Below are 15,944 nucleotides of genomic sequence, written 5' to 3' on the forward strand. Positions count from 1 at the left end.
GATCGAGCTGCGGCCTCACGGGGCTCAATGCGCGTGCGCCGAGCTCCGCCCTCGCGTGCGCCTGCGCGGAGTTGCGGTTAGTTTGGCGGTGGAGCCGGGAGGGCGCCGGGCTCGGAGGGTTGACAGGCGCGCGGCGGGCTGGCCCGAGGCCGGGCGGCGGGGCCTTCGCCATGCCCGGGATGGTGCTTTTCGGCCGGCGCTGGGCCTTCGCCAGCGACGACTTGGTCTTCCCGGGGTTGTTCGAGCTGTTCCTGCGAGTGCTGTGGTAAGGGCGCCGGCTCTGCGGCCGGGCGGCCGGGGCCGAGGAGGAAGCGAGGGGCGAGCGTCCGCGAGTGGTGACAGTGTGGCCGGGGGCCTGCGCGTCCACGCGGGGCTCTGGGTCGTCTGTACCGCCCGAGGAGGTCTGCTGTTACTCCCCTCGTTTTACAGGTGGCAAACTGAGTCCCCGGGCGGGTCGGCCGTGCCCGGGTCACACGGGGGACCCGATGGCCGCGCTGCGGGGCATGAGCACCCCTCCCCCGGGAGCCGCCAGGACTTCGCTGCCCACCGGAGCCGGGGCCTCGGGGTCTCCTTCCTCAGCCAGGAGCCGCCGCTGGCATCATGCGGGCGCTCTGCGTGGAAACGCACAGCATCTCCCATCTGCCCTTGAAAGATGGGAAATAACCCCCTTCAGGGCCGTTCTTGAGCCGGGGGTGGCTGGATTCCATGAGAAGCAAACAGGCGTGGTGTATATGCTCTTGTCTTTCAAAGGGTGGAATCGGTGGGAAGTGGAATTGGGTCCCTGAAGTCTGTTCCCAGAGGGTCTGAGCAGGGAGTAATATCATTGTTACAAACATAGATTCCTTAAGGGAAAAGAATACAAAGGCACGAAATGTTATGAGCTGCTCCTCAGTAGTTTTCAGGGCCAAGTCTTTCCGAGATCATTTCCCGGTATTATTTCTAGACACGGAGTCATAATATCACAAAACTGACAAAAGCGTTAAAAGTTATCTAATCCGGTTCCTCCTCTGGGCTTGAATCGTTCATCCGGAGTTCTTGCCAAACAGCGCTGGGCCCTCTGCCGCAATAGTCCTGGTGATGGGTCAGTATTACTTTGCATTGTTTGGTGCTGTTTTTCAGTGTTTTGCACTGAGTTGTGACATACTTTTATGAGTCCGCAATACTTTTCCTTTCCAGTTTGTGTGTTCACCGTGGAGCATCCTTGCACAGCTTGCATCCCGCCCCCCTCGTTTTTGTACTGCGCACAGCAGATGACAATGGGTGTTTATCAATTTCTTGTTAATTCACAGAAGGAAAAATTCTCTTCTTAATAATTTAGCCAAAAATAATAATAATAATAATAAGTTAGCCAAGCATATAGGTTGTTGGCTTACCACTTGGGTATTTCTGAGTCACAATGGGGGCTGTTTTCCAGCAGCTCACATTATATTTGCTTGCTTATGGCTTTAAATGCTTCTGGTGTATTACAGCAGGCATAGAATAAGACCAATTACGTATGCATAGAATGTATAAAACTCATTAAAAAGAAAAAAGTCATACTCTTCAGTTGACTTAGTGGATGTTTTATTGATGAAAATTATATTCCAAAGCGAACCTCACCTTGTTTGGGAAAATATTAACTTTTCCGTGTTTCTATCATGTTTTACAACGCAGCTCATGCCATTCCATTTCTGACCCTCCCTATTTCTCGGCAGGTGGATCGGCATCCTGGCTTTGTATCTCATGCACAGAGGGAAGCTGGACTGTGCCGGCGGGGTCCTGCTCAGCAGTTACCTGATCGTTCTCATGGTTCTCCTGGCGGTGGTGATATGTACCGTGTCAGCCATCGTGCATGTCAGCATGAAAGGTAGACTGGCCTTTTCTGTTGGACGTCTGGTCTTTTTTAGCAGTTTTATTGAGCTGTAAATCACATACCAGATGATTCACCAGATGATTTAAAGTGTACAATTCAATGATATTTAGCATTTTCACAGAGTTGTACAACCATCAGCACAATTTTAGATCATTTTCGTCACCCCAAAAAGAAATCCTGTACCTATTAACAGTCACTCATCATTTCTCCCTAATTCCCTGAGCCCTAGGCATCCGCTAATCTACTTTCTGTCTATAGATTTGCCTATTCTGGATGTCATATAGGTGGAATCATCCACTGTGTGGCCTGTTGGTCTGGCTTCTTAAACTTGACAAAATGTTTTCAAGGTTTGTCCATGTTATAGCATATATAGCACTTCATTCCTTCTTGTGGCTGAGTGATATTACATCGAACTGTTATACCACATTTTATTTATCCATCCTCAGTTGGTGGACATCTGTCTTGTTTCCACTTTTTGGCTGTTGCAAATAATGCTGCCATGAGCATTCACATACATGTTTTTGTCTAGACATGTTTTCATTTCTGTTGGCTGTGTACCTAGGTGTGGAATTGCTAGATCATTTGGTAACTCTGTGGTTAATCTTCTGAAGAACCGCCAGATTGTTTTCCAAGCAGCTGTGCCATTTTTCTTTCCCACCAGCAGTTTATAAGGGTTCCAATTTTTCCACATCCTCACCAACACTTGTTATTATCTGACTTTTTGATCATAGCCGTCCTACTGGATGTGAAGTGGTATCTTGTTGTGGTTTTGATTTGCATTTCCTTGATGACTAATGGTAGTGAGCATCCTTTCATATGTTTATTGGCCATTTGTATGTTATTTTTGGACAAATGTCTATTCAGATCCTTTGCCTAATCTTCAATTGAGTTATGTGTCCCTTTATTAGTGAATTGTAAGAGTTACATCTATTCTTAATGATAATTTTTTACTACATGTACTGTTTTTTGCATACAGTCACTTAACTGAGAATGTCTCTGAAAATGTTGGAAACCTTACCTATTCGATTCCTCTGGTTTGTAGGATGAGCTGAGCACTCTGGTGACTAATAAAGAAATGCATTAAAAAATAAAACTTGTCAGTCAAAGGCAGGGCTCTATGGCATGCCACCATCCAATGTTTCAGTGTTTTATCACTGCTTGAATCGGGGTGTAGGAGGCATGCCTAGAGATTGTAGATGATGAGGAGGATAAAACTGGGAGGGTGTAGCTGATAGATAGGTGACAAAATCAGGATCTTGACAGTTTGGAATGACAGACTGGAACTTAAAAGATGCTAGTTCATGGGGAGAAATAAAGAGAGAAATGTTAGGGGCGAAATGTTTCATGAGAAAAAGACCTTAGGGTTTGGATGACCAAGAAGCGTGGCATTTGCCCGCTTACTATAGTAATATCTAGAAAATAGAGTGCTGTGTACTTTAGTGTACCTCTGAAAACATGAATGCATGGGGTCTGGTTCAAAGAAGGTCCCAGTTTGGTGGTCTGTGCCGGTCCCCAAGTCTGGATTGTCATTGGTGCTGGATGTTGAAGGAAGGGAAGGAACTGAATGTGGATGATGTGGTTTTAGCACTATGAAGTTATTAATGAAGTCAGAACTTCTGAAAGATGAAGGATTTAGATTGGTGTCATTTCAGATACAGCGTTATCTAAACCATTTGCCCTTTCTGTTCCTGTCACATTCTCTTTGGTATACCAAGTTTACAACTGTAATAGTGGGTTCAGATTTGAAGCAGTAAGTGTAAGCTTTCTTGTCCCTAAATGTTTTCCTTCAGGTGTTTGTGGTGGTGTCAGGGCACGTTCACACCCCATGATGGATGGCCATGTTCACCCAGGCTCCTCCTTCTAGGCCTCACACACTGCCTGCACCATCATACTTGTGATCGGAGCTCGGAAAACATCTGCCGGTCATACAGGATGTTATGGGTGGATTGTCTGTCCAGCAGCCACCTCCAAACAGAACCCCGTTTTATTCAGGACGTCCCCCCATCCCTCGTATACCAAGAGTATGTGTCGGAGAAGCTGGCCCTCCGCCCAGCTCAGGAATGGACGTGTGGCCCAGTTTGGGCCAGTGAAATTCAGGGAGTTTCCTGGGAAATTCTGGGGAAGTCCTTCCTTGCTCCTCTAGGAAAGATCCAGAAGAAACCTTTTGTTTTCCTTTTGGGTGATGCTGTGCACGGATGAGCTGAATTCCTGCTGTATCTCCACTCACAGCCGGGATGAGCTGACATCCAGAGGAGGGCAGGGCGGTGAGGAGCACAGGAGCGCTGCTGCCTGTCCTGGCTCTGCACTTCCCGTCCCCGACGTCAGTGTGAGTCCTTCCTGTTAGTAACCAGCTGGAGTTGGGTTTTCTGTTACTTGTGGCGAGAGAGAATCACAACTGAACTGAAAACAATATTTTATAAAGACATGTTAGTTTAATTGCCAATTTATTATAAATAATTGACATCGTACACTTTATTAAAAATATTATGTAAACGTCAGTGAAAATACCATAAAAAACAAAAAAGATAAATGGGAAAAAATATTGTAACACATGAAACTTAGAGCCAATTTCCTTAATATAGAAGGGCTTCTACAATAAATAAAAAAAGACCAATAGTCAGTAGAAAAATGGGCAAAGATCATGAACAGTAAAATAAATATAAATGACTTTTACATGTATAAAAAATGTTCAGTCTCAATCCTAATAAGAGAAATTCTCCTAGATAATACATTGAGTTGGTGAGGCTGTGCAGAAACAGGCAGCTCGTTTTGTTGATGGGAATATAAATTGGTTGACTCTCTTGGAAGCCCAGGTTGACTCTGTGTGTGTATCTGTCAGTGTTTTCCTATGCATTTGCATGTGGCAAAGAAGTGCTTGTAGGGACGTTCATTGCAGTATTGTTTGTAGGTAGGAAAGAGTGCAATAAACTCAGTGCCTGTCAATAGGCCACTGGTCCGGTAAAGTATAGTTCATTCATTTGATGGTCTCCTGTGCACCTGTTAAAAAGAATGAGAAATGCTTAGTGAGCAGAGAAGGAATGATTTCCAGTATGCTGCAGTACAGGACATTGTATGTAGTTTGCTACTTTTCCCTAAAGGGTATATGCTACATGTTTTGTTTATGCGCAGACTCTGGGAGGCCACACAAGGTACTCGTTTACTTCTAGGAAGGTAACTGAAAGGCTGAGGCTCAGCGTAGGAGGAAGGTGTAACAGTTACGTTATACCCACTTGAACTGTTTGAACTTTTTACCCTTTACGTTCATTACCTGCTCAAAATCAGTGTTCTTTTACAAATTGTAAATTTTAGGTATATTTTTTAATAACTTAACACATTGGTAAATTTTATTCTTCATACATGGATAACTTCCATCACCCTTTTTGTTTCATAAGTCGTCTTGATAGTTAATCTGTCATTTGAGCTGAAGACCATGTTTATTTAGCTTTTGGCTGATACACCTCTCTAAAAGAAACACCACAAGTTGTAGAGGGTGCATTTGGAACAAATAGAATTGAGTCATCTTTATCCGAAAGACTGATGCTTATGTATTTACCTGTCTTCTTTTTCTTGGTCATCAACATAGTTTAGTTGGGAAGAATCTTGATATTGTTGTGGTAGTTTCTAGTTTTGATTTGAGACCCTCCCTGATCAAATCCTACTGTTCCTACCATGTGGGAGGTTTAATTGGGGAAGATCCACCCTCACGACTGCCATGTTTTGATAGAAGAACACCCTTGACGTCCAGGGTCTGACATTTGCCGTGTTTGGTTTGATCATGGGACCTCTAGCATCTCCTCTGCGTTTGCATCTCAGGAGGTCATTGCTCATCTCATGCTGGAGAAGCTCACAGTCATGTGCTGCATAAGGACATTTCAGTCAGTGGTCCCATGAGATTAGTACCCTATAGCCTAGGCGTGTAGTCGGCCAAACCATCTAGGTTTGTGTGAGTACACTCTTTGATGTGGGCACAGTGAAGGAACTGCCTAACGACGCCTTTCTCAGTGTCTCCCTGTCGTTAAGCGATGCCTGACTTACTGCAGTGGCTAGAGGTGTTGGATCCAGAGATCCCGTGACATAGGCCTTCTTTTCGTTGCTCTAACGGAAATGGCTATGCCTGATGAAGGACCATAGGGGTTGAGGACATCACATTTGGAGATGCAGCTCTGCCTGTTAGTGATGGGGCATCCACATCACAGTGCCCACTGCAGCAGCCAGGTCCACACCAGCAACTCTATGTTGAGAAGAAAATAAATAGCTAAATGGAATAAAAATGTTTTCCCATGCAGGCATAACTATTCAAAGGAGACTTTTTCAGTATTTTGTTTCTTTTTTGGAACCTTAATCAGAACTCCATTTCCTGCTTCCTTATTTACGTATTTATTTCATTCATGCAGTATCAGTATGTTGGCGTTTCAGGTCCAGGTGCTGCTGACGGCATTAGGGTGCTCCCTCATTTGGAATCCCAGCCATCCAGGAAACGGGTGTGTGTGTGTGTGTGCGTGCGTGCTGGTGCGTGTGCACGCACACATGTGCGCAGATATTGTTTCCTGTTCCTCCGGTGATTGGCTGTTGTTATACAATAACAAGCTCCAAATGCAGGACTGATTTTTTCCTTACCTGCACTCATTGTCCCTCAGAGGGAGTGCTGTTTCAGTTACCTTATAAAATTTTGTCTTTGTGCTGGGGCTGGCCCCGTAGCTGAGTGGTTCAGTTCATGTTCTCCGCTGCAGGCGGCCCAGTGTTTGGTTGGTTCAAATCCTGGGCGCGGACATGGCACTGTTCATCAAACCACGCTGAGGCAGCGTCCCACATGCCACAACTAGAAGGACCCACAATGAAGAATATACAACTATGTACTAGGGGGCTTTGGGGAGAAAAAGGAAAAAATAAAATCTTAAAAAAAAAAAAATTTGTCTTTGTGGCAAAAATGAGGCCTGATGGTGTCTAATATTTTAAAATGTGACTCTAAGAAATTTATTCTAATGGAAGGTAATTTTTGGAATTCAAAAGCTATTTCCTTACCAAATCATTCTTTAGCTCTTAGATTTTTTCAATCATTGTTTTTGTTTTAATTATGTGGCATTTTTATGTTACTTAAATTACTGTTTATTGCAACTTTTTCCCAAAGGGAGAAAATTGATGTTTTACATCAGGAATTAAAGCGCACAGGCCTCTGTTGATACTTGGATTTGTTTTGCAAGTGCAGTTAGAAATGTCGTGTCTGAATGTTAGCCTTCTTCAAGTGGTCGCACATGTCAGAATTGGTCACTTCCCAAAAGCGAGGATCATGGCAGCATTGGTGAGGCAGAGAGACTGGGTCATGCAGACCTGGATTATATTTCAGAAAGTAGTTACTAAACTCTCGTAGCCTCAGTTTCCGAATTTGTGAAATGGGATGGTGACTGTCTCACAGTTGTTGCGAGAGTTAAAGAATAATGAGTGTAAAGCATTTCGGATGGTGCCTGGAATGATACAGGTCTCGAATAGATGGTGGAGCTTCTTTTCCTGGCTGTTAGGACTTGGGTGACCGTGCATCTCTGTTTGCCTGGGACACTTCTGTTTTATGCCGGTTGTCCTAGCATAATTATTAATAGCACCTTTCACTCAAAAGTATCCCAGTTAGGACAGTGATTACATGGTCACCCTAGTTAGAATCTAGAAGTGTTTTTAAACCCTGATAAGCCTAAGAAATGAATCTGAGGCTTTTTGTCATGTTTCCCATTCCTCACTTTGTCACTTTCAAATTTAGGCATTGCTTACCAATTACAAGTAGAAAAACTCAGATGCTGGTGTGTGTACAGTACAGATATGTGCTCTAATAGCTATGTTTTTGTAGAGAGGAGGCTCTTCATCTCTGAGGAGGCAAGTCACCAGTTTGAATGTTTGTGTATTTCAGGAACCATTTGTAATCCTGGCCCGCGGAAATCTATGTCTAAACTGCTTTACATCCGCCTAGCGCTCTTTCTGCCAGAGATGGTCTGGGCTTCTCTGGGGGCCGCGTGGATAGCAAGCGGTGTTCAGTGTGACAAGACAGTTGTGAATGGCATCATTGCAACCGTCATTGTCAGGTGAGGTCCTTCGTCTTCTCTGTCAGTTTGTTGTCTCAAATGCACTTAGATGCAGGTAAACAACCTTTCTGAGTAACTGCAGATAGCCCAACGTCATGCAGGCTTCCTAAAATCGTTAGAAATTGGACCTTTTTTGGTAACTCATGAAAGTTTAGAGACACCTGTTTATGCATGAGAAATAATTGATTTTCCATTATGTATTTATTGATGTCGTTTCTTTTCTTACTGGTTCTCATTTTTCTGCATTCCCTCCCTCCTCAGAAAGAAGGAAACCTGAAGACCAAAACAAGGGCAAAAACTAAATGTAGGGTGAGAAGAAATGCAGCATCAGGAATTGCAACAGAGAATAATAACACCAGAAGAAAGATTTTGCATTTTCCAGGCTAGAAATCTTAGAAATGATCTCGTTACATCCCCTTGTGACTCGTTCTGTTGCTGCTTTTCCTGAGTCTCGCAGCCAGGGGCAGCAGTGTCCCTTCTCAGAGGTTCATCTTCCCACCAGCACACACATTTGTGAATCCACAGTTCCTTGCACATTGTGGGCAGTCCAGAAATATTTAAACATATGAATGAAAGACCTATCGGAGTATCCTGCGATATGGCAAAATTCTTTTGGTTTTACCGAGAAGAGGCCTGAGACACTGAGGAGTAAGGGCCTGGGTCATGGACAGGGGGCCATGGAGAACAAGTTCCGGCTCCTTCTGTGCCCAGGCTTCAGCTCTGCCCACCACCAGACAGCTCCTTTTTCTCTTTTGTGGTCTCTACTTTTAGGGCTCTAATCTTTGTGGGACCTGGGTTAGCCATGAGCTCATAAGGAACTTTCTAGAAGAACAAGTGCCAGGTTCTGGGAGATCCCCCCTCTCCCTCAGTAACTAGAGCTACGGTTGTACAGATGCAAAAACTGAACCCACAGGAGGGAGCCTTTGACTCCTGCATCTGGATGTAGGACCCACAGTCATCATCCTTTTCCTCCCTCTTTTGCAGTTGGATTATCATCGCCTCCACTGTGGTTACCATTTTCATTGTCTTTGACCCGCTGGGGGGGAAAATAGCTCCACATTCCTCTGCTGGTCCCAATCACCTGGATGGTCATGAGTCAAGCCAGTTACTTAATGGCCTCAAGACAGCAGCTGCAAGCGTATGGGAAGCCAGAATCAAGTTCTTGTGCTGTTGCATTGGGAAAGATGACCATACTCGAGTTGCTTTTTCGAGTACGGCAGAGCTTTTCTCAACCTGCTTTTCAGTAAGCTGAAGGGGTCTGGTTTGGTCTCTTTCTTCTGTTTAAGTAAATGCTTCTTATGTTAAGATGAGTACTCTGTATTTTGAGCCACTCCCCCTGTTCGCATGAATAGCTCTTGAGAACTTGTAATCTGTGAGTGTGGTGGAATTGGGGGTGGATACCCTCCCTGGAATGAATACTCAAGTACTCTAGGGAGCATCAAGCAAGGCCCTGAGTTTTCAGACCCTGCCTCTCTAACTGGCGCATCCTGGTGTTGACACTTGTTTGTTACACTGTCTAGATTTTGGATTAGTTTTTAAGGAACTAAGTAATGAAAGCTGTACATTTGGGGAATAATTTGCCAGTTGTCTTTTCATATCCAGCTGGTACTCAGCAGATACCAGCTACAGGCAGTGTCATGCATCCAAGGTAGTATCAGACCTTGGTTTCTTACTACTTTATAGCATGACAGAAATGAGAGATTTTTCTACTTTTGAAGAAAAGTTTAAATAGATTCTTGCAATCCAGAAAATTGTGATCATTCTAGAGCAGTTTCTTCAGTGATTTGGAAATAATTGTTTTGTTTTTTTCCCCCACCCAATGTGTGTCTTTTCATACAATGTTCTCTGATAAACCACTATTACGTTCAGTATTGAGACCAAGTAAGGGAGAGCGGTTCTCTTCATGTCCTGCATGCCTGCCAGGCTTCTTCTCCCCTCCCTGTGGTGCATGAGTCTCCACTGTCCAGAGCTGGCCCTGTAGCCTCACACCGGGCCGTAGCAGCGGCCTCCGTGTAGGGATTAGAGAAGCGTGTCCCCCTAAATAATTTTAAAGGAGTGCTTCAACCAAGTCTCCAGATAGTTGGAAGAAGGAAGAGGAGAATCTGGCTATTCTTGGAGGATGTCTTAACCTGCATCCTAGGCAGAACCGATGGCTCAGTGGCTGAGTGGCCAGTACCTGGTCCTTCCTTAGGGACCAGAAGTGCCTGGAGGTGGTTGAGCATTCCTGCCTGCTCCGTATCCCTCCTGAAAGAGAAGGGTAGCTCTCGTCCAGAGACCACTCTGTTGCTTTCCTGGTTTGAGGCTTGCTGTACTCAGTATAAGTTCCGTCTCATAAACCTCCACTAGGGACTCTTTCAACAAAACCTCCACAGCATCTTGAGCAGTGAGAGTATAATAAGCTTGGGCTAAAATCAGCCATTACTACAAAGATGGTGAATTTATCCATTTGCTCCTCCACTTGACAAAAGATGTGAAATAGGTTAAAAATAGCATAGTCACTTGAAGTGAAATTTGAAAATAGAGATCGACAGAATTTTTATGTTCTCCAGTGGATTTTGTCTGAGGACAGGAGAGTAAAAAACATTAAGCTCACATATAGAAGTCCTGAGAGGAAAATACTTTTTAAAATACCTTTTTACATGTAACTGTATCTGTGTGTCTGTGCATGTGAACTATATAAACCTGGATCTTAAGGAACTCCTGGGCAATTCCTGCTGAGTTTTATGACAAGCTGTTGTGGTTTCCCATCCAGGACACAGATCTGGTGCCCAGCGACATCGCGGCCGGCCTCGCCCTTCTCCATCAGCAGCAGGACAATATCAGAAATAACCAGGAGCCTCATGAGGTGATCAGTCATTCCCCAGAGCCCTCCCAGGTAAGCCCATGTTTCTGTTGGGTTGTATGGTTTTGACATTTACACTTATTTGTAAATCTTCAAAAAAAACCCACAAAAGACTAGCCAGTGGCAGTTTCAGGAGCACTTGGCTTAGAATCTGATTTGTAGCTTCTGTTTGTTGTGGTTTGTCACCTGTCAGATGAGACGTCTCATCACCTGGAGTTCGGGTAGATGGAGGCCCTTCCCGGCCAGTTCACTGTCCATTCTATTTGTAAAGCATCCTCTTTTAGAAAATTGCCTGTTGGAGTCAACATATCAAAACTTCCTTCTAGGGTGGGACCTGGTTCTCCCTGGGTGTGTTTGCTCTCTTCTTTGGGCCTGGGGAACGGAGACAGTTCCACTTTGCTTGATGATAGTTTTTCTGCCACAGATTTTTATGCCTTTGAAAGAGAAGGTTGCACATAGGTATATGTGTTTCTCTGCACTGTATTCCAGCACATAGTTCTTAGCATCCTGTTTGCTGCGGTGTGGAAATATGCTAGTCATCGTGGTCATCTAATAGGAAGTCACTGGCTCATTTCACCAGGACAGAACAGTCATTAGGGTGTTTTCTGCCGTTAACTCCCACCGTAGTTGCTGCATTTTTGTATAAAATGAGGGGTCCGCCACAGTCTGTGTTTCCGGACCAGTTTTCCCTATGGAAGTCCTCTGAGAGGTCTATTCAGTGAATTAAGAAAGGGAAGAATCAGGAATGTGAGTTCAGGTTTAAGATCTTAGTGTGTTGATTCTCTCCATAGGCTTCCCCTAAACAAAAAGCTTTTTTTCTTCTCTTACAGGAAGCTGATTTGGATGCAGAATTAGAAAATTGCCGTCATTATATGCAGTTCGCAGCAGCTGCTTACGGCTGGCCCCTCTACATTTATAGAAACCAATTTACAGGGCTGTGGAAGATTGGTGGTGACTGGTAAGTTGGCAGGGCCTGAGGCCTCCCTCTTCCTTCTAGATGTCACTTACTATGATTCTCCATACTTTATTTTCTAAAAATTGTATTTCCTTTTTTTTTTTTTTTTTGAGGAAGATTAGCCCCGAGCTAACATCTGCTGGCAGTCCTCCTGTTTTGCTGAGGAAGACTGGCCCTGAGCTAACATCCGTGCCCATCTTCCTCTACTTTATACGTGGGATGCCTGCCACAGAATGGCTTGATAAATGGTGCCATGTCTGCACCTGGGATCCGAACCGGTGGGCGAACCCCAGGCTGCCGAAGCAGAATGTGTGCACTTAACCGCTGTGCCACTGGGCAGGCCCCATATTTCCATTTTTAAAAAACTTCTGTTTTAAGATATTTCAAAAACTGCAAGTGCAGTACTGAGAACTCCCATGGATCCTTTGTCTGGAGTCCCCCGTTGAGACTCACGTGTATCGTGTGTGCTCTGTCCGCCCTCTATGTACATGTATTCCCCTGCACCGTTCGAGCTTCAAGGGCAGGCATCATGCCTCTTTCTCTCTCGTTACTTCAGTTGGTATTTCTTAAGAACACGGACATTCTTTTACGTAACTACAGTATAATTATAAAATTCAGGAAACTTATCATCAATCTTTAGCTAATTTACATCTTGTTTTCACATTTTTCCAGTTGTCCCAATCATATCCTTTAGAGCAATTTTTCCTCCGACCCTGGATTACACATTGCATTTAGCTGTCGTGTCTCCTTAGTCTCCATCCATTTGGAACAGTTCCTCAGTCATTTTTTGTCTTTCATGATACTGACATTTTGAAAAGAACAGTCCAGCTGTTTTGTGGAACGGACCTCAGTTTACGTTTGTCTGATGGTTTCTTCATGATTAGATTCAAGTTAATGGGTTTTTGTCAGGAAGGCTCCATGAGGAACATTGTGTCCTCCTCAGTACATCGTATCAGGAGACACGTGATGCCACTTTGTCTGTTATGGGTAACGTTAGGGTCTCTCCCATCCTTGTTGATTTATTTTTTGAATATGTAAAGCATTAACATGATTCCAGAAGTCAAAACTCTGGTAAGAAGTATACACAGAGGGCCGGCCTCGTGACCGGGTGGTTAAGTTTGTGCACTCCACTTCCATGGCCCAGGGTTTCGCCGTTTCAGATCCTGGGCACAGACATTGCACCGCTCATCAGGCCATGCTGTGGCGGCGGCCCACACAGCACAACCAGAAGGACCTACAACTGGAATATACAACTATGTACTGGGCGCTTAGGGGAGGAGAAGATAAAAAACAATTGACAACAGATGTTAGCTCAGGTGGCAACCTTTTAAAAAAGTTTAAAAAAATAAATAGACACAGAAATATATTTACCTTTTAAAGGCATTTTACATTAGCCAGGCTAAGTCCTGAAAGTTGTAAACTCTGGTCCTCATGTTTGCTGGGAAAATGGGACAGTGGGGGTTAATATTCTTTGGTAAGTGGCTCAGGTTGGCCCAGTAACGCCTTTGCTCCCTGTTTTAGTTGCAGAAACAGAACAACAGAATATGACTTGGTTGGAGGTGATCGGCTCAGCTGTCATTTTGGCTCCATCCTGCAGACGACGGGGCTCCAGTACAGGGACTTCATTCATATAAGCTTTCATGACAAGGTAGAGTATGACAGTGGTTCCTGACTTCCCTGGGGTCCTGGAGTCTTTTGAGATTCTGATGGAAGTTGTAAATTATTCCCCCAGTAAAGTGTGCGTAGACACACACACTTACCCACCCCCAAATTTTGCATACCATTTCAGGGGGTTCACAAACCCCCTTAGAGCCCACACAAGTTTAACATAAGATGGAGCAAAAAGTCTTCGTCAGCGATCCTCTGCTGTGTTTTCTGTGAGCCCACCTTTTATTGAAGAGCAGTGAGTTGCCTTTGGCAATACTCCCACACAGCTGTCCGGCATCAGTCAGTCCTTGTTTCTGGATCTGAGCTCCGTCCACAATGGGGGAGTGCGGTGCGTCTCATGCTCTGCGGGCGATGGGAGTCTCTGGGGAAGCTGGCGCACATACAGAAGCCAGCTCTGTCTGGCGTCTGTGACCCATCCTTGGTGTTGCTTCGTAGCTCTCCACGTGATTCTCATGCACCAGAAGTTAAGACCCACTGGTGTGGTGTGGCGGTGCTCAAATTGGCTGCCTAAGAGACTCTCCTGGGGAGCTTTGAAAACTCCCGAAGCCCAGGCCACACCCCAGATCAATTAAATCAGAGTTTCTGGCACTGGGACCCCAGCTCAGGAAGCCCCAGGTGGTTCCAGCATGCAGACGACTGTGGGATCCTCTAGAGACGCTCCCAGCCCAGTGGCTGCCGAACTGCTGACTGAAGACTCACCCGGGGAGTTAGAAAGCCCACTGCCCGGGTCACACGCCGTTCCAGGTCAATCAGAGTGTCAGGGTGAGAGCAGGCTGAGTGTTGTTTCACTATCCTCAGTGAGGCTGGTGGGCAGCAAAGGACAGGAGCCCGGGCCTCGGCCCCTTCACTGAGTGGTAATGACAGCAAGGACTGGTGTGTTTTAAAGCAGACAGTTTATCATAGAGGGTTTGTGATTCCGTGAGCTCTTTCAAGGAGCACCCCCGCAATATCATCATGCGAAAGTCCCTCTCCTGTGGAAACCAGGGAAATGAAGTCGGCAGCCTTCTTTCCTGCCTGCCTCAGTTACATAGCGGCCACCAGACACAGGTGGCCATCATCTTAGAACTGCTGCCACTGATCAGTTGCCTTCCACGAGCCAGGCATTTTCTCAGTCTGCACGCCACCCGGAAGAGTTAGGGGCCGTTATAGCCTTTTTCAAGACGAGGAAACAGAGAATAAGAGGACTTTGGACATTTGCTTGAGATGAGGTGGCAGGAAAGGGGCAGGCCAGAGCTCCCTACCCAGGGCTGCCTCACGCCAGACCCTCGGTGTTCTCTCGGGGCTTGGCCTGAAGGAAGTGCACTGGAGCCGTGGCTGCTCTAAATGGCAGTGGATGCTCCCAGGGCTGCGGCCTCTTCCCCCTGCTGGGAATTAGACAAAGGAGGGGCTCCGCTCTGCCCCTGAGATGGCCCCACCCCGCCGCCGAGGGTAACAGGGTGATGGGGACTAAGAGAGTCTCTGGTGAGCAGCGCCTGTGGGCCCTTGCCCAGAGGGATGGCTTTCAGTTGGTCCCCACAGGACTGGATTTACCATTGACTGGATTTACCATTGACTACCATGACTGGAGATGCTGGGACTAAAATGAGGGAGGCCAAGTCAGACTGTGTCCACCTGCACCAGTGCAGTAGCTGTGCTTGTGGGGGTCAGGGAGGCTAGAAAGGAAAGCGGAGGTCCTTTGTCACAGGAGTGCATGCTGTTTCATGAAAGCCTGTCGTCTACAGAGCATCAGAGTAGTCGTCCTGCCTCGTGAGGATGAGCAGAGAGGTGAGTCGCTGTGCCCCCTCTCCGCCACGAGCCAGGTTTCTCGTGGGCTGCTGTGTTGTTAGAGACGCTGCGCTGGCTTGGCTGTCTCAGTAGAGACGCGTTCTTGCTATTCAGGCCTTGTGCTTGTTTCTGTCTCCCTCAGGTATATGAGCTCCCGTTTTTAGTGGCCCTGGATCACAGGAAAGAAGCTATTGTGGTAGCTGTGAGAGGAACCATGTCTCTCCAGGTGAGGGGCCTGCTGCATCAGACCTGGGAACTGGGTGGAGGGGCCCAGGGATACTGCAAATCAACCAGCTGCAGATGCCGGGAGACCCTGCTGTGCCGGAACTGGGAAGAAGCATTCCTAAGATCAGCGTCAGACACAGGAAAACACTGGTGATGGAAAATGAGGAAGCGAATCCTGGGTTGTGAAACACTCCCTTTGAGAAAACAAATGAAGTTGTTTCCTTGTAACTGAGAAATGTCAGAAACATAGCCGCCAGCAGGGTTGGCTCCCTGGCTCGAGGAGCTCCTAGACGGGTACCCACTTGACTCCCCTGATGTGCCCTTGCCAAGCCCCCAATCTGGGTGACCCTCCCATTGAATTTTTTGCTCCCAGAGCCAGAAGGGGATAGTAAGTGAAATGGTACTGTTGTCAGCTCCACCGCCAGTTCCTGTGTGTTGGCTTTCTCTGCCAGCCCCACGTGGCCTGCTCTTCTCCGGATGCTGCGAGAACTGCCGTTCAACCCTCAGATCCCCCTTCCATCCTGCTCATTCCTGCCTTCTCGGCCCCTTGGAGATACTGGACACCTTACT

The 15,944-nt window shown here is 46.2% G+C and overlaps 1 protein-coding gene across 1 annotated transcript in view; it reads left to right on the forward strand.

The window, feature by feature from the left end:
* The first annotated feature begins 41 nt into the window (after positions 1–41).
* DAGLB (diacylglycerol lipase beta) overlaps positions 42–15,944 on the forward strand; it is a 30,921-nt gene continuing 15,018 nt past the window's right edge. The window contains exons 1-8 of the mRNA XM_001914838.5: positions 42–265; positions 1,695–1,846; positions 7,749–7,920; positions 8,905–9,163; positions 10,673–10,795; positions 11,593–11,720; positions 13,239–13,365; positions 15,292–15,375. Of these exons, the coding sequence (XP_001914873.1) occupies positions 171–265; positions 1,695–1,846; positions 7,749–7,920; positions 8,905–9,163; positions 10,673–10,795; positions 11,593–11,720; positions 13,239–13,365; positions 15,292–15,375 (1,140 nt within the window). The 5' untranslated portion in view covers positions 42–170. The remainder of the gene's footprint in view (positions 266–1,694; positions 1,847–7,748; positions 7,921–8,904; positions 9,164–10,672; positions 10,796–11,592; positions 11,721–13,238; positions 13,366–15,291; positions 15,376–15,944) is intronic.

Source organism: Equus caballus, chromosome 13 (assembly GCF_041296265.1).
Source record: "Equus caballus isolate H_3958 breed thoroughbred chromosome 13, TB-T2T, whole genome shotgun sequence".
NCBI lineage: Eukaryota > Metazoa > Chordata > Mammalia > Perissodactyla > Equidae > Equus > Equus caballus.